At 39.9% G+C, this 18371-nt stretch overlaps 1 protein-coding gene across 4 annotated transcripts in view; it reads right to left on the reverse strand.

Annotated features, from left to right (window-relative positions):
• Kif16b (kinesin family member 16B) overlaps window positions 1-18371 on the reverse strand; it is a 318921-nt gene that overhangs the window by 64911 nt on the left and 235639 nt on the right. For all 4 annotated transcript variants that reach the window (XM_031372080.1, XM_031372081.1, XM_031372079.1 and 1 more), the window contains one exon: window positions 5147-5236. In XM_031372080.1, coding sequence (XP_031227940.1) covers window positions 5147-5236 — 90 coding nt within the window. The remainder of the gene's footprint in view (window positions 1-5146; window positions 5237-18371) is intronic.

The raw sequence follows: 18371 nt of genomic DNA on the forward strand, positions 1-18371 counted from the left end.
GAAAAGGTCTGGGAACTGGTCTAATACCCTATAGAATTTTGGAAATCTGAAAAGCTGCTAGGCCAACTTACTGGACAATATTGCCCGAGCAAAAATACAAAAATGACATGTATCCCAGTAAGATACTTCTGGACTAGAGGAATGACAGTTATTCAGTAGAAAGACACAGCTTCTTCCTCTATACTAGGTGAGTCCATCTAAGTGTCTGTTGTAGAGGCTATGGAATTCTGCCTGTGGAGTTTTGCCTGTGGAAACAATAACTCTGTTCTAGAATGGGATCCCAGGCCAGAGATACTCATATCTACCCATCTCTCAAGTGTGTGGGCCATCACCTGTAAAATGTGGGGCAAAAGGACCAACTACTAGACACCCTCCTGCACTAATTGCTACAGAGTGCAGGAGTTTCTACCCTGATGGATAGTGTGGAGGCGGGAAGGCAGGGACGTGATGTTGTGTGTAGTCTATGGGAGCCTGTTGAGCTTAAAGTTATAGATAGATTCTGATAGATACTGCAAATAGATTCCTCAGAGGCTTAGATTAAGACAATCTTCAGAGGAGACTGGTAATATTTACCATGTATAGCATACCTTTAATCCTAGCACTTGGGAGACAGAGTCAAGTAGATGACCATGTGTTTGAGGCCAGTCTTGACTATATAGTAAATTTCATTCAAATCAGGGATCCTCTATCCTCACCTCCACCAAAAAACAGACAAACTTTGGTATACCTTCCTCAATCTTTAAAGCATGGACTTAGGATCTATTATTTGAATCCAAAGAGAAGCACTGAAACAACATCATCAAAATCTCCATAAAAGGAACTGTCACATCCAACTATTTTAGAGTCTATCCCCAAGAGAATATACTCCAGACGGGAATGTAAAAGAACAGGATGTAATTTTAGACAAAGTTCCAAAAGATTACAGGCTGTAGCTAAAACTGAAGTTTTAAGGTGTCGAAAGATTATCTTAGGGAAGGTATTACAGATTCCATATATTTTGAATTCCACTGTACTTTTCAACTTTCTTCCAACTCAATCAAAATGTTGGAGCCTTGTAATGAGTAAACTTAGTGCATGTATATCATTTCAAAACCTTATCATTGAACATCCGTGAAGACAAGAATAATTTTCTAACTGTACAGGAAAAAATGAGCCCAATGTGGTTATGGAGTAGGATAAAGAAAATATATTCCCACATATCTATGAAACAGATGTCCATCAAAGAGAATTCCAGGGTCCTGGTTCTGTGGCTTACTAGAAGAAGCCATTTTAGAGTCAAGTGCTCGGTATGGTGTTTTCTGGCCGCAGTATTTGGAAGTAGATTAAGATTAATGTTACAGACAGAGATGAAAACAATACACACAGACTAACAACAGAAATAATACCTGATAAGTATCCAGCAAACAGTACTAATCTTGAGAGGCAACAGCCACTTATGGAATAAGATGATGTGAAGCAAAGCACCCAAATTTACTAGAGCATACAGAGCAGATAGTCAACTTTATCCTGAAGCTCTATCTTCAAATATTAAATGGAAACAGTTGCTTTACTTTGATGGGATAAGATTAATATAGAATTAGAATAAAGCACTATAAGAATTTCAAATGTAATGTGATTCTTTTAAATTCTAGATTTTAACAGTATTCATTTAGAAACAGGAGATGAAGACAAATATAGTGGTGCATGGCCATCTTCAGAGCACTGGGGAGATGGATGCAGGATGCTCCAGGTCAACCAAGGCCACACAGTGAGACTTTATCATACAAAATGCTGTCATTCAAGTTGCTCCCCCACAAACCTCCCCTCCTCATCCCCAGCTGGTAACAGCACTGAGTTAGAGGGAGAGTGACAGGAGGTGAAAGCACCACACCAGGCCCACAGTAGGTGTGCAAGGCCCACAGTAGGTGGGCATCTACATAATATCTAGTTGTAGCAGCTGAAAATCACACAGGTGCCACCAAGGCCTCCCCAGCCACATGTCATGTTTGCTAGTCTCAGACTGCTCATGTGATCTGTTCTCTTTGAAATGTATTCACACATGTCTCAGGGTCCTCCTTCATAACTAATGTATTTTGTCCTCAGGATAAAGTAATTATAAGCCACAAAATTGAACTCAACACAGAAAAGCAATTTCCGTTCTTGGTTTCTATCTCAGTCCTGAGGCTAAAGGGACCCTGTGAGCTCAAGTCAGGAATATAATCGTCTGAATGCTGAACCATTGCTAGGAATTAAAACAAAAGTAAAAGAAACGGCCTCACAACTGCTGATCTCAACACTGGCATTTACTTTAGAAGAAGTTCATATGCCTTCCTGTACAAACTGTGAACTTACCCTTCATCTCCCTTGACATCTCCAACTGTGTGTTTAAGAACGTCTTCAAACTTAATCTATAAAATATAGTTCTGGATTTCATCTCTCTGCCATCCTAGTAATCCATTCTCCCAATGAGTGTTCAAACAACCTTCAGAAAGTGACACTAGGCCACCCTGTTACCTTGATTTAATACTGATGGCCTCCCACAAACTAAGAATACAACTTAGTACCTTCAGTGATCATGATGTTGAGTAGCCCTGATCTCATAGGCCACTCATCACACAGCATTTGTTCTTAGATGATAGCAATCTGGACCTACCCCCATAGCCATTGCATCTGCTGCTTTTCATGACTTAAGATGTGCTCAGTTCTAAGACATCTTAAGACATTCATGCATGACTTCTTCACAATAATCAGGCCTCAGCTTCTATCTCTTTGAGTCTTGCCTGGTCTGCCAGGTTAAAACCTATCCAACTGCCTAGTTAGGCCACAGTACAGGTGTCCTGTTTTATTCACTCTGTGGAATTTCACTTTAGTTTTGAAAGTACCTAAGGGGTTTATTTATTGTAAATCCTTTCTAATTCAAGAGAAACCAGAACATCACTACTGAGTTGCTAAGTACAGGTCTGTGACTGAAGAGGCTAAGGACAAGTAAAGCAACTTTGGTTTTCTTCATTTGATGATATGTCCCCCTTCCCCAAAAGATTTCTACACATAATAGTCCCTGTTCAAATCCTTTTCCTGGTACTAGGAAACCCTGATTTACAAGTTTCTATCATGCCAAGTCCAGTTAAGCTTTCTTTTATCATACCTTTGCAGATGGCTTCTGTTGTGATGTTTTCTTTAAAATAAAATAGCGCCAACAGAGATGTGCCCAGGTCCCTTTTTAAACTCTTCCGTGTCTCTCTCTCTCTACTCATTTGAACTTGAATTTTATCTGACCAATGATCCCAGACGGAGATGGCCTTTCATCAACATGCCAACACCTTCTGTCCCCACCACTATTCACTGGTATTTTCATATGAGGCAGCAGATTTACTGAAAATGACACCTGCAATATAGCCTTCCTCAAGACAATCAGTTGTTTTCTTTCCTTGTTCACAGTCAACCTCTCTCCATAAGAATTTAAGGAATGTAAGAGAATAGACATTTGTTCCTGTACACTATAGTACTATTAGAAGCTAGAGGACTGTGAATACACAGAATGAGTTCAACTAATTAAAGAATTGGAATAAAAAAAAATCATGAAATAAATGGTATGCGCATGTGCAAACACATATGTGCATGCAGTTCATATCTTTTGTTTCAAATACAGTGGTTATTCTATTTACTATGAGGGAACTCTAGAGACAGTATGACTATGCAAAATCTAAAAATTATTAAAGAACTAATGGAGTAACTCATAGCCAGGAAGCTAATAAGCTACAAGGCTCACTTTAAAATCAAGAGGCTCTGTGTATTTAGTATGTGTACAACAATGCCCCTTTTTATTATAAATATTAATTTGGAACATAAGGGTAAACTTCAGAAGCAAACTTCAAGACTTGACTTGATATGGTTACTTCTGGAATGAAACTTTTTGAGAATAATGAGCTATATAATGCATACTAGAAGCTTTTCCAATCTTTTAAAGATGACTACTGTAGCAGCAGAGTAACAGAACTTCAAAGACAGCTTAATTTTATCTGGGTTACCTTGACTGTTCAAATCAAGCAATCACTTTATTTAAAATAAAATTTCCCTCTCATTTCATATCACTAAGAGAAGGTAAAAGCCATGGCAATGTTAAAGAACATTAGTTTATTCATGTGAGCCAAACTGGAGTAAATTTTCCTTCTAAAAAGTGTCTCACATACTAGCATTTTATAGACAGTGAGGGGAAGCATTTAGAGAAAGTACACAGAATGGAAAGTGACTGTTGGCTGCAGTCAGTTCAACCCTAAATTCCTACAGGGCTGAAGCTCCACACAGCTTCTTCTGGCTAAAGCAAAATTGTTGTGAACATCTGGAAATACAATTCAGACTAGCAATATTTTTCATTACTTAAACTTATTTTAAAATCCAGTATTTGTCCAAAAGACAGAGATTATTAATGTAGCAATGTGCTCTAGGTATCCAATCTATACAATATATTCTTGCTTCTGGATTATTTTGTCACAATCTAACCTTCTCTCCATTGTTTGATAGTAAAATCAAATCTCATGACTTGATTTCTCATTAAGTAGAGACCTAAACAGGAATGGAATTTTTCTACCAGAAAAAGCAGTAAATCCACCCTAACAAATGTAACACTATTATATTTTAGTAGATCTTTTCTCCCTGTGCCCTCTTCCCTCCATTCCTCCCTCCTTCCCTCCCTTCCTTTCTTCTTTTTTATTTTTGGTTTTTAAAAGACAAGGTTCCTCTGTCCCTGGCTGTCCTGGAATTTACAATGTAGACCAGGTTGGTCTAGAACTCACAGAGATCCACCTGCTTCTGCCTCCTAAGTACTGGGATTAAAGGCATGGGTCACCATGCCTGACTCATGTTTGTAGATCTTATTGTTTAAAAGTTGTAAGTTGATTAAACCACCTCAAGTAAACCATAAATTTATGTAAAGGGTGTGTTTCAGTAACTATTTACTATTTTCCAAGTCTGTGCTTGGAAAATCTTTCAGCTTTGTACAGCAGAAATGGAATGAGGACAGAATAAAGACAGTAATGTTGACAGATGAAATAAGGTGGTTGGATCCAGTGTTGAGAAGCTGAGAGAAGAAGGGTGCTGCTAATGCTGTCAGCTCACTTACTTTATAAAATGTGAGCTCTTAATTGGCAATAATGATTTCATGACTCACCTCTGCATACTTTAGCTTCAATGTTTTATGCATTTCTCGAAAACGACTGTAACGCCTGAATACAGTCCAGGTCTCATCTAGGACAGAAATCTATAGCAAGAAAGCAAAGACAAGTCAGCATTGATTACAACAAAAAAGTAACTAACTTTTAAAAAACATAATTTAAAAATTAAATTAAGAATGATTAGCATGTAAAATGTCTCCAAATTGAAAACATTAATCTAGCTGCATAAATACAACTTATAAAAATAGTAACTGTGTCTTATTAGACATGCATCTTCTGCCTCCATGCCTTCTGTGTCTTATTATGAGTGGTACCTATGTAAAGCTAGGACAGAAGACTACTTCCTAACAGATCACAAGAATGGTACCTGCCTCCAAGTCTGAAGACCAGGGTTCTATCATCAAGACCCATATAGTGGAAGAAGACATCTGACTTATGAAAGTTGTTCTTTGACTTCTACATGTATGCTAATGAACACATGTACCCACCCCTCCCCACCCCCTCTCTGTCATACACACACAAATAATTTATATATATAGTGCATATATAAATACATATACATATATACATATACACATACACAAATTATATATATATTCATACATGTACACATATACATATATATGTTGTTTCTTTTATACACCATATATATACATATATACATACCATGAAAATATATTATTATTATAGACATATTACATAATATATAAGGGGAAGAAAGTATCCCTTAACTCTCCAACTAGCTGACAGAATCTCAGAGGATATTCTTTTGGGTACAGCAATATGTTTCATGTAAAATGTCTAGAGTGGGTCACCAGAGGTCACCACAGTGGACAGAAAGAAGGGAAAGACAAGGAGAGAAGAAGAGGACAAAGAATTAAGGAAAACATTTCATTGTGTTTGTGACTACTATCTTAAATACACAATAGCTAGTTTTCCATCTCTCTAGGGAGAGAACTTCTGCTGTAGACTTTTCCTAGTTTCCTGGGGTAAAAGCGAACACCACAGCCCATCATTGCCACCAGCAGCTGGCATCCCCGGCAGCTTCCATAGCCACAGCTGAGTACTACCATCAACCTTACTTCTCAGCTCTATTTGCCACTGTTCTGAGCTCCAGACCACACATGCAGCCTAAAGACAACCTTCTTTGGATGTTCCACAGGCATGTCCAATTCAACGTTATATTCTCCCATCTAAAGACACTGCATCACACTCAACACACCCAACCAACCAAACATGGGGCAACCATCCTCAGCTGTCCTTCTTGTAACATCCCCACATCTGAATAAGGCAGTGGGGCTTATCAGGATTTCACCCTGCTCTTAGAAAATGACCTAATTCTGTACCTGGCACCCACTGCCAGCAGGGGTTTGGGAAATCTCAGTCCACACATTAAAGAAGTGTGCAGAAAACCATAGGGCATCAGTGGAAGAGAAGCCACAGTAAAAGAATACCCAGGTATTGAGCTTACAGAAGAAGTATCTTGAATCCCAGCATTGTCTGTGTCACTCATTTCTAGATTAGTAAATGAGCTGTTTGGGTGTTTTTGTGTGTGTGTGTGTGTGGGGGGGTTGTACAATGATGAAGATTTTTATTATTAGGCTTCTGCATTTGGTTTTCTGTTAAAAATTAATAATGGCAGGTTTCTCCTCACAAGGTTCTTTGAAAACAGGTATTTCATAAGGAACAAGTGAGTTGTTAAGGAGGCAACAATGAGGGTGCTCTGTAGCTGTGGCATGCCACATTGGTATGCTAGGCATTCCAGCTGGAGGACACTGGTCCTCACACCCAGGCTGGTAGGTCTTCCTCTTCAGATCCCTCCTCATTAGACCTTGCAGTCAAGGCTGAGGTCCAGGGGCAAGGTTAGCACAAGCAGTAGGGCATGACAGGGTAATACATAGCCTGGGGTGGGCAGGAACTGGACATCCAAGGGAAAATCAGAGCAGGGAGAAGGCCTCTCAGCTTCCCACATGCCTGGTGGTGTGTAATGCCAGAGAAGGCAGAGCTACTGAAGCTACATCCATGATCCATGAGTAGGAAGATGTAGGATGTCTGAGGTGAGGTGAGGCATGGCTGTTGGTATGAGAAAATCACCGAGGAAAGTTGTCATTTTGTCTGTAACTCAGTCCAATGTGTCCTTCATTAGGGACATTTCCACTAGACCTCTCAGACTCACAATGGAGGACCTGTAAGATCTAGCAGCACTTCAGAATCTGTCACTTCAGCCTCCAGTAGGGAGATCTGTCATCTCTGCTCTGACTGAAGGTGACTCCTCATGCTAAACCACAGCCCTAACAGACCATGCAAGTATAAACCACCAGAGCACCCCACCAACACTCTTGATAGGGTCTGCTCATCTGCACCATATGTCCTGAACCTCACCTGTCCTAGGCAGCAAATGTCTCAGACCCTAGTTCAACTCTCTAGAGGACAAACTCTCTAGAGGCAACCCACTCTGTTTCCAGAGAAACACATTAATTCTCTTCTCTAATACACCAATGTATTTCCTCTGTCACATTATCCTCATAATCACCTAAATAGACTACCACTATGCCATTTGCTAGTCCTCTACTGTCTCTTCCATTAATTTATTTCTTCTTGTTTTTTTTTTCCTGCATCCACACTAAAATAGCTTTCCACCAAGGTCATCAGTACCTGACATTGCTAAGTCCATGGATTAATTCTTCATCATGCCCTCACCTTTGACATCATGCCCATACCTTGGGAAAGGACCAAAGATGAGCTGGCTCACTCTCCCTGCTCACATTTTTGCTTGGCTCCCAGGCTGCTTCTTTTATCTTTATACTTTTCTTTGCTAGGACTTTTCAGATCTCTGACCTCTAAATGCTAAATGCAGAAGGATCTCATCCTTGAACATGTTTTATTTTCAACCTGCACTCTCTCCTTTCAGTGATCTCATTGCTCAAATTTACATGCTAGGACTCCCTGGATGCTCATCTTCTGCTCAGCCTAGACTCATATATCCTACTGCTTACATGGACATCTAAAATGCACCTCAAGCTCAATAAAGTGTAGTTACTAAAATTCATCACACTCACCCCTGATCCTCTCCCTGTTTCAGTTAGTTATTATGCTCATTCAACCCCAACCGTGTTGTCCTCATTAATGTTCCTCTCTTATATGCAACCCACAAGCAAACCCTCTATTTTAATTATTCAGAATATGAATCTGGCCATGCCTCACCATGGCCATCATCCCTATCTAATTATTTTTGACATATTTTAATGTGCGTCCCTTGACTTGCCTGTCTCTCTTCTTGTTCTTCATTCTGTTGTCAAAGGGGTCTTGTCATTTTTTTTCTCAAATGTAACACAACCCACAACATCCAACTCTAGTGAGGTACAAGCTTTAGTTCTTTCTCTGACATGCTCTCTCTTCTCCTTGGGCTCATCTAAAAACTCTCCAGACTCTAGACTTACCTGGAACGTATCAGATGTGTACCCTACAAGTGTGGCCTCAGGGACCCAGAAGTTATCAGAGTGTACACTCAAGTGTGATCTCAGGGACTGTGTGCTTTGATCTTTTGTAGAAATGTTTGTACTCTAAACATCCATGTGAGTAGTTACCTTATTTCTTTCTTCATGTCTGCTCACAAGCCACACTGCTAGTGATGGCCTCCCATCATATCCCACCTAAAACTGTACCCCCTTCTTGACACTGCTCTTTCTTCTTTTGTTCCTTGAATTTTGTAATTAGCAATATCTAAGTACCAAAATAAATAAATAAATAAAATGGCACACTGTTATCTTAGTTTTGGCTTTTCTTCTTCACTAAAATGTGAGTTCCAGGAAAGCCATTCTTATTCCTCCTTGGTCAGAGCCCCTTAGAAGAGCATGTGCCACACAGGAGGCATCCTAAAGACCAATTAGAATGGTGAGCCCCAAAGTCAACTTGTCTTTAATACCCTCCAGCTCTTTAGTGACTTTAAAACAGAACACATGTTTTAAAATTTTCTCCAGGAAAAGGCCTTTGAAAAGATCAAATAAAACTAGGGTAAAGGAAACTGGCACTGAATCTAGTGTCCTTTGGCCTATACTCTCTTCTTCTGTGACTTTCACAGCTTAACACTTAACCACTGTTTGATATCTCTGGTGAGAGAAATGGCATACCACACCCACATCACAACTTTAGGTATGATTCCTTCTCATGGCAGCCCTGGTATAGTGCCTTGCTAAAGGATTCTAACTCTTTAACTTCATACTATAAACTCTATGAGAGGTACAGTACCAATAGGCATCAGATGGTGAGATGGCAAGAGGAAGCTGTAAGACCATTCCTAAGGTTGCACCCCATTGTACTCAACTATACCCTCTTCAGTTTTATTGGGATTAGTCCTTAGTTCTTAGAATGGAGGCAATGTGCTTTCATGGTGTGCCTGTGGAAGGAAAGGGGTGGATAAATTATGTGAGGACTATGCTTATCTATGTCTTCATATTCATACTGGGTTAATGAGGTCATAAGTACGAGGGGAATCTGTGTAGGCGCTTGTTACCCAGTGACTGCAGAATAACTCTCACAGCCGAAATGTTAAAGAGCTCAGATGTAGCAGTAGTAGAGAGCATGTCCAGCATGCACAATGCCCTTGTTTTGGTCCCTTACGATAAACAGGAGCAAAAGCAGTAGTGGTGGAGGGAGGGGTTGAACAGTGAATATCATTATTGGCACATTCTGAGCAATGGATAATATTTTTCCTCCATATCTTAGCATTTTAATAAGCTGACATACATGTGTCAATGATTTTTTTTCTTCTCTATATTTATGTTCACTATCTAAAGCAGTATGAATTAACTGAAGTACAAGCTTCACTTAGAAACTTGTTAGAAATGTATATTCAGAAGTCTTACCCACATCTTTGCTTAGAACACAGCCACTGGGCTTCAACATCACTGTCCAGGGGTTCCTGATGTAGGTACAATCATGCCCCAACTCCCTTCTAGCACCAACACTCTCAGCTGGGATCCAGAGCCTCTTCTAGCTAACCTTATGTTACACATCTAACCCCAGCTCTCAGGGATGAAAAATCTCCCCACAGAGAACTTGTAAACACAAAATCTGGCATATTTACATAGACCTTCTCAGAGGAATGGACTCATGGGAACCACACACACCTTTCCTTATCAGGAAGGGTCATTTGAGTTTGAAGTTGGGGTTTCCACTACAATTACTCCCTCCGAGGCATCCGCTCAGTCTTTCCTCCCCAGAGGAATCACTTAACCTCCCCCTCACATCACGGTCAAAGTGCACATTCCAGATACTAATTGCATAATTCATGTTACACTAATTTATGCAATTAATGTTATAATTCTATTTTACAAAGTTTCAAGTCTTCCAAGGCAGTAAAGCACCTACTTTTGGAAGTGTTTGCAGTGCAACAGAGACTCATATTATAAGAAACTGTACACTGGGCATGCACAATTTACATGAAGTTACCTTGCTTTTGAAATCAGGCAAGAACTCAGGCCTTCCACAGCAGTTGGTAGGAAGAACAGGGACTGTTGGGGCACCACTGTGGGTTGCCCTGTTTTGGTGATTCAAGGTGTATCTCACTCAAACATTTCTCTGGATAATCATAATAGTGGGCCCTTTTAATTTTAACTACACTGAGAATATGGTGCATTCTCTGTAGATTTCTAACACAAGTTGATAGGGAGGCATAGAAAGACTTTAAAATTCTTTAGAAATTCCCTGATAATTTTGATCTGAACATAAGTTACAAACAAGGACAAGAAAGGGTCTGTCTCATCTAGTTAAGCCTTGCTTCATCTAGCAACATGTAAACAAGGTGGACACAATGACTAAGTGGAATGACACTCATTAGCAACTGTCTCAGAAAGGGAGAAGGCCCATCTGACATTGTGTGACATCTCTGCAGAAACACAGTCAAAACCCTTCTATGCTGATGATTGGAGGCTTTCTCATGTAAGTTTAGGGGGAAAATGCAGGAATGCAAAATACAAATTGAAGTCCCAATTAGTTCTGAATTAAAACTGGGCATAGGACAGGACTTTGAGCATGAAGGGAAGGAACAACAGATCAGCAAAACAGGTAAGTCCGACTTACGTCAGTCAGTTATTTTCTTTAGCGCTCAGAAGGCAGGCATAATTACTACACACTTGAATTCATTACCTCTCTCTTGCTGAATGGTTCTGCTGATACAAATCTATCTTTCCTGGGTCATAAAATGATTAAGTGCAGCTTAAACACCATAAACATGTCCATGAGATGGACTGCAGTTACATATCAACAATTTTCAACTGAGTGCTTCCCACAAATTTAGCTTATATACATATTTTGCAGGGTTAGAGACTGTCAATTTTAAGATATGCCATCAGTAACATTTGCTGGTGTTAACAGCATTCAAAGATGTTAACTAGCCCCATTTAAATGGTCACTTGAAGGAATCCTTAATACACATATTAAACATAACTCTTAAACATGCTGTGAAGACCTTAAATACATTCCCAATGTGTGGACATGTACAGTAGGAAACACTTAACGTATGGGGCTTCATTAACTTCTCAAACCATAGAACGTCAGGCTGTAACACTTTCTAAGCTTCTGGTCAAGATGGCCCATGCAGTATGGGAAGAAACCTCTGGAACATGATTTGTATTTATTTTTTTATATCATCCCTTTTTATATTTCTACTTCTATTGATGTGATAGAGTACATAATAAGGATACTTAATGAATGGTATGCTTTATGAAGAAATAAAACTAGTCATTTTGGCTATCCTGTTCAGTAATATTTCCCCTCTTTTAGGTACTTGTAATTCAAGTATTTATATGTATTGAGGATGTAGCTCCATGGTAGATCATTTACAGAGCATGTACAGGGTCCTGGGTTACATTCCCAGAGCAATAAATAGATGAATAAATAAATTAATTAATTAATTAATAGGTACTATTAACTATTTTAAGCTGAAGGCAGAAAATAATAAATTCATGAAGGTCTCACTATCCCCAAGATAACAGAATCTAATTCACTAATTAGACTCAATATATTATGTAAAACATGAAATATATTCTGAAAGTATGGATCCATACAGAAATACATAGCAGTGCATTAAGTTTAATTAAAATCTCTTCAGACAACTGCTGTATAAAGAACTGGCAAGAGTGTTAACTGAAGCCAATACCCTACTAAGCACAGAAATATCCTGCATTGGACACAATTGCTACTCCATTCTTTTTCATTCATATCTACCATCATCATCATGAAATCACCTCTCAGAAAGGACCAAAAAGACCAATTTTTACTGATTTCCAGTGGGCACAAATGGCCCAAGGACGTTGACTCTCCTGGTCATCTCTACTGTAGCCCCTTGCTGGCCCCTTCTTTACAGGATCACTTCACTCACCTTGGAGGCCAGAGATGGACTTGGTTGGGTCAGTTTTTCTGGCCCCACAGACTAGCACCTTCAAATTTTTGGCTCCTTAGCATTAGTGGGACCTATCACAATCACTTCCCATATTACAAAGCCCATGCTATTTCCTTTCTCTGTTTATAGCTAGAATGAAATACAGGCTATTTCAGCTTGGTGCCATGACTCCACTTTGGAAATCTTTTCAAATTACATTTTCTGTGATGAGCATTTCAAGCATTCTGGCATTGCAGTCCCCATAATCACTTTTCTATGATGACCTAGAATGACTGAAGTCATTCAAGAACAATTCTCACAGCATCATCCTTCCACTGTCTCTTAGGATGACACTGCTAATACTCAGTTCTGAGCCTTCAAAACACCTTCTGCCTCTGTATTTCCCATTCTTTCTCTTGAGTTCCTCTCCAAAGTGAACCTCAAGCTTTACAGTATTCATACTGCCTAGAACACCATTCCTCTACCTCCATTCATCACATCCACTCATCCCTCTCAAAGGAATAGCAATGTGAGTTCACCCTAACATCTTCCTGACTACCTTCCATGAGCCTTGTATTTCTGTTGTTCAATTTCTATGCATATTTCTTTCTCACATTTAGCTGCTGCTGTGTAGGTCCTTTTCATTTTTTCTGTACATCCATTTCTTAATGCATCCAGGCAGGATATGCATATTTGTGTATATACAGAAACTGCAGAGATATTTGTTAAGTAGTAAGTGATCAGCATCTCAAATTTCTGGCATTGCAGTCTCCATAATCACTTTTCTATGATGACCTAGAATGAGTGAAGTCATTCAAGAACAATTCTCACAGCATCATTTTTCCACTGATATAATGGGCATAGTTGTTTCTGTAGTTAAATATACAAAAGTTCTTCCCAATAAATTATGTTTTGACTCTATTTCCTAGTTCTTTCTCTCTCTGAAGGCAGTAGAATGACCTGCATCTCTGTCCTTTTCTGGCTTATCAACAAATTGTGTAGAGTTTTGGTAAGTAGGGAGATTGCAGCAAGAGATAAGGAAGAGGGCAAAGAATTACAAAGCAAAGCAAGAAAATGTCATTTATCATATTTTGCTTGGAGAAAACACTGTACTGATATAGAAAGGACACATGAATAAATGACTTGGGGATTAGGATAAGAGCAGGTAAAATGACACAGGAAGAATCCAAAGGTAATCTGAAATGGTCTTTGAAGGGTGAATTTGGTTGATTAAGAGTTCTTGCCACTGAGTATCAGCTTGGAGATAAAAGTTACGCCAGTGTTCAGGGGCTGCTTTCCTTCACTTGGTGAAGGGCAGCTGTTATAGCTAGAAGGGAAACATAGGCCACAGTGGACAGGCTGTGCTGTGCTGAGAATGCACTATCTGGTGGGGTGTTCCTTGGCACACAATGCAGCACTTCTCTGGCTTGCTCATGAACACTTAGGGTTGTTTGCTTATTTCTCCTTCTAATGAGCCTAAAGAGACCATCTCTGCACCCTGGTAGACATACAGGGAGAGCTTTGTCAGTGGGCATGCAGAAGCTCTGGAGGCAAGAAACAAGCTGCCATGTATCTAATTTCAGACTGCATAAAGAGTCCTTGAATGGAGCAGGCATAGCTTTCCCATAGCCATAGGTCCTATGAGCTGGCAGTTGAGGCAAGTGCTAAAATCCCATCTCAGGACACTTGAATGGAGAGGCTGGACCTCAGCAAAAGGGGGCTGGTCCCAAGACAATGTACTCCAAGGCAATGTGCAAGCAAAAAGTAGTCTTAATCTAATCCCAGTGTTGACAACATGGTTGGGAAGTACATGGAGCTTGGGTAATGGAGATTCGTGAAGCAGAGTCCCAGGCAAACTTTAGATCTTTCTATCTTTCTTATTCTCCAGGAAAAGGCAATTGGCCTTCTCAAAAGATGTACTACAAACAAGTACAGAAGGGTTTCAGAGCCTTGTGTTTGGTTTGAATCTGCGATACCAGGAAAATGACTCGAGGGCTGTGTGATAAATTACCACCATATTCTAGACAGCTATGAATAGCTGGGACTCTCTAGCTGGCTCAAACCCAGCCTTCTTGAATAACCAGGTTTAATTTCAGCATCTTCAAAATAGGAGATAATACTGTTTATTTTAGTATACTTGCCTTATCTGGTGGATTGAAGGTAAATTTGATAGACTGTATGAAGGCTCTGCAATTCAAACCACGGGCCATTCCTGACAAAGACTCTTATAGCACTTGAGAAGTGCAGATGACAATTATGGTGGGGGGGGGCAATTACTCTACTTTAAAACTACAGCAAAAGGCAAAGGTCATAGCCCAGGTATGATTTTCTTTAAACTAACTAGATATTGAGAGGCAAAGTGAGGAATATAAGCTATCAGCCATCGCTAGAGACTGGAAATTTAAAGGCTATGGATGAGCATAGATGTAGACTTGACTTCAGCCTAATGGCTTAACTAGTTCCAGAACTGAGTTCTTTCAGGCCTCAACTTTACAGCTGTAAAATGGACTTTTGAGGTACCCATGAATGAAGGAGAGTAAGTTGATGCTAGGAGCACAATGCTCAGGCCTCAGGCCTGACTGCCCCTCACTCAGTCCTAAATGAGATGGAGATGCCTCTATCAACCCTCTCCACTCTAGGCTCAGGGATCTTCACAGAAAGGATGCGAAGACTGAACGAGCCAGAGGTGATGACACCTACAAGGAAAGAGTAGTGACATGTACAACAGGACCAATGGACAGATGACCTCCCAGACTGTGGCAGAATGCACAAGATCTGCACAGATTCAACTTAGTGGAGTTCCAGTACTGAGTGGGGGATGTGAATATCAGCCCCCACCCTGAACAAGAAGCTCTTGGTATTGGTACTGGCTGGTAAGGGGAAAGTCTTGTTTTCCTCATTGGAGTGCCAGGAGCATATCAGTTGTACTGCAGGGCAGGCCTCATGCCCAGGAACAGATTTTGATTTTCCCCCTTACTAGCCTAGTATTTTAAGTAGTTTGTTTTGAGAAAAAGAACACAAAGTTAGATGTGTAAGGAAGCAGGGAGGGCTAAGGAAGAGTTGGAGAGGGGGAAAGTCAAGATCAAAAGGTATTGTATGAAACAATTTTGAATTAAAAAAAAAAAAAAGAAATACCTACTCCTGACGAAACACCTTCTCTGATTTACTATTGATAGATGAGGGTTTCCATGAGCAAAAACTGAAAACTATTTGAATCATTTAACAAATAATGTAGGAAGAAAAAAATCCTTAAAGCTGTAAAATTAAGATATGTGGAAATGAATATGTTCTTAAAAAGAACACTTGAAGATAGTGAAATTGAGGAGGGGTCCTCCTGTCTATCTCAGAGACTCAGTCTCATTTCTTTCCAGTCACCTATGCATAGTTACTTTGTGTGAACAAACACGGGGGTCCAAGCCAGGCAACACAAAAGACAGCTGGATTGTAATGAAACCTACCCAGAAAGGAAAAACATTGCTTTGTTTGTTTGTTTGCTTGTTTGTTTTGTTTTTGTTTGTTTGTTTGTTTCCCTGGTTTTTCCTCTTATCTATCTATCTATCTATCTATCTATCTATCTATCTATCTATCTATTTATCTATTTTCAGTGTAAGAAAAAATTCTTAAAATGGCAAGACAGTACTTATGAAAACAGAATCATGGGGTGAATGTGATAATTCAGAATCTGATATAATTTCCTTTGCTGCTATTTATGCAATGAAACAGCACACACACTGGATCTTAGCTCTGGATAGCCAGGGCATTGCAGCATTACATTTGTCTCAGCTCTGTTAATCCACACAGAGGGAGAAAATCTATCACATAACTAATAAACACAGGCCTGGATGCCAACACACCACTCTTTCTGAACATTTATATTCTATCAAGTCGGGAGCAAGTACTTCTAAAAGATGTATGTGTCTGTGGTTTTTCTAATAGACTGGAATAGCTCTCATTTTTGTTCTGCCAAATAGAGAGATTTCTCTGACTGTAAATGTAATTACCAAAAACCCTAAAGTGCACATTTCCTGGGTATTTTTTCAGGATTCCTGTCAGGTCTTCCTACCACCAAATCCTCAAGATTTGTTGGGGTTGTGACAAAAGCCCTACTTTGAAAAGCATGCAAGACTTGAGCGTACACACATGCATACACACATAACAACAGTAAACTCTGTAAGGAGGCAAGGATTTAGAAATGGCTATTATATCTAACTCAATACTAAAGATGTTCTCAACTTCTAAAAAATACAGGAATTATTGACATTTAGAAGGTACATTAAAACAAGAAAGGGAATCGGAACAATTCACTGGATTTAGGTACCATGAGGCATGTGGGACCTGCTTACCAGCTGTGTGGCCTTAGGCAAGTCAATCATGACTTTTTCCTTTATGTAATACAACAAATACCCTCATTTTGGAACATTCTCTGTATTTGTAGAAATGTCTGGCAGAATGCTTGGGGCATAGAAAATTCTGGGATAGATGATAGTTTTTTTTTTTTTTTTTTTTTTTTTTTTTTCAGGAGGGGGCTATAAACTCAGTGTCAAACAAAGAAGCAAGTTGTAGGAGGCCCAGTGTGTAAATGACAACAGGGAACATGGAGTTATCCTTATTAATTGAGAACATTTGGCCACTATGATGGGCGATGCTCACCAGAAGGGTTAAGCACAGTGATGGAACAAGCTGGAAGCTCAGGAGATGCGTGAGGATCTCATACTTCAAAAGTGGGATTTGGGCATCTTAAGCCACTTGACAAGAGCTGTACTCGCATGGAGGGTTGGCATAGCAGTGCTGGGCAGCTCTCTAGAAGTCATGCTTTCTCTTGGCCATTGCTCCTATTGCTGCTTCTCATCTCCTTCCAAGCTACTAATTAGGAGACAGAAGAAAGTGAAGCAGGATTTCAAGACAACAGAAGGAGTCTCTTTCTATGGTAATTTTGTAAACAAAGAAACAAAGAATCAGCTGATTGGAAAGGTCTGGACATTTTTTTTTTTTAATGTGGGGTTGTGGTGTGCAAGCAAAAAAAGAGTTGGTCAACAGGGCTGTGCTGCATCTGTGTGAGAATGGGCAGGAGCTGTGTACTGCTGAACAGTGAGAAGATACCCAAGACATCAGTAAGCTCCTCAAAGGAGACGAGAAGAAGAACTTGTAGCAGCAGAAGGCTGAAGACTACCCAGGTCTTAGAAGCATATGAGAAGTGTGAGCAGTAAGCCTACTACATGAACAAGAGCTGACATAAAATGAAGCAAGCTAACTTGTAGGTACTGCAGATTGTCCAGCACCAAGGCACCTGTGTCCATGCACTAGAAGGAAGAATTGCTAAAGTGTGAGATACTACATACTTGAACTTAACACAGAACTTCCATTCTTGCACACTCTCCCTGAATGTCTAAGAGCAAGATAGCTGCACTGTGAGGACTATCAAAGGGACCTGGTATGCACAATTGGAGCTTGAGATACCTGTGAGATGCTATTCACTCAAGATTCTAACTTGAAAATACAATAGCACGAAAGATCTTTGTTTTGGTATGGTTTGGTTTGGTCTTCCACCTCTGTGGTTCTGGGCTTCCCTCTACTGAGTTATCCCTATTAGCCGACTATTATTGGTTAGGTACCATCTGAAGTCTGGAGACTCATGTCTGTCTAAGACCAACAAGGTCTAGACAGCTGAAATCTCCAGGAGACCAGAAATAGAAGGGATAATTAGATCTGGGGAAAAACTGACCACGATGTGACATGGCAGCAGAGTTGGGTTGTGGAAGGAGAGTATGGAGAATGGACAATTCAGCACAGGGCCATTCCAGAAAGAGCTGAGACGCTGTCTTTTTTTTTTTTTTTTTTTT

This window comes from Mastomys coucha, unplaced genomic scaffold (assembly GCF_008632895.1).
Source record: "Mastomys coucha isolate ucsf_1 unplaced genomic scaffold, UCSF_Mcou_1 pScaffold15, whole genome shotgun sequence".
NCBI classification, from domain to species: Eukaryota; Metazoa; Chordata; class Mammalia; order Rodentia; family Muridae; genus Mastomys; species Mastomys coucha.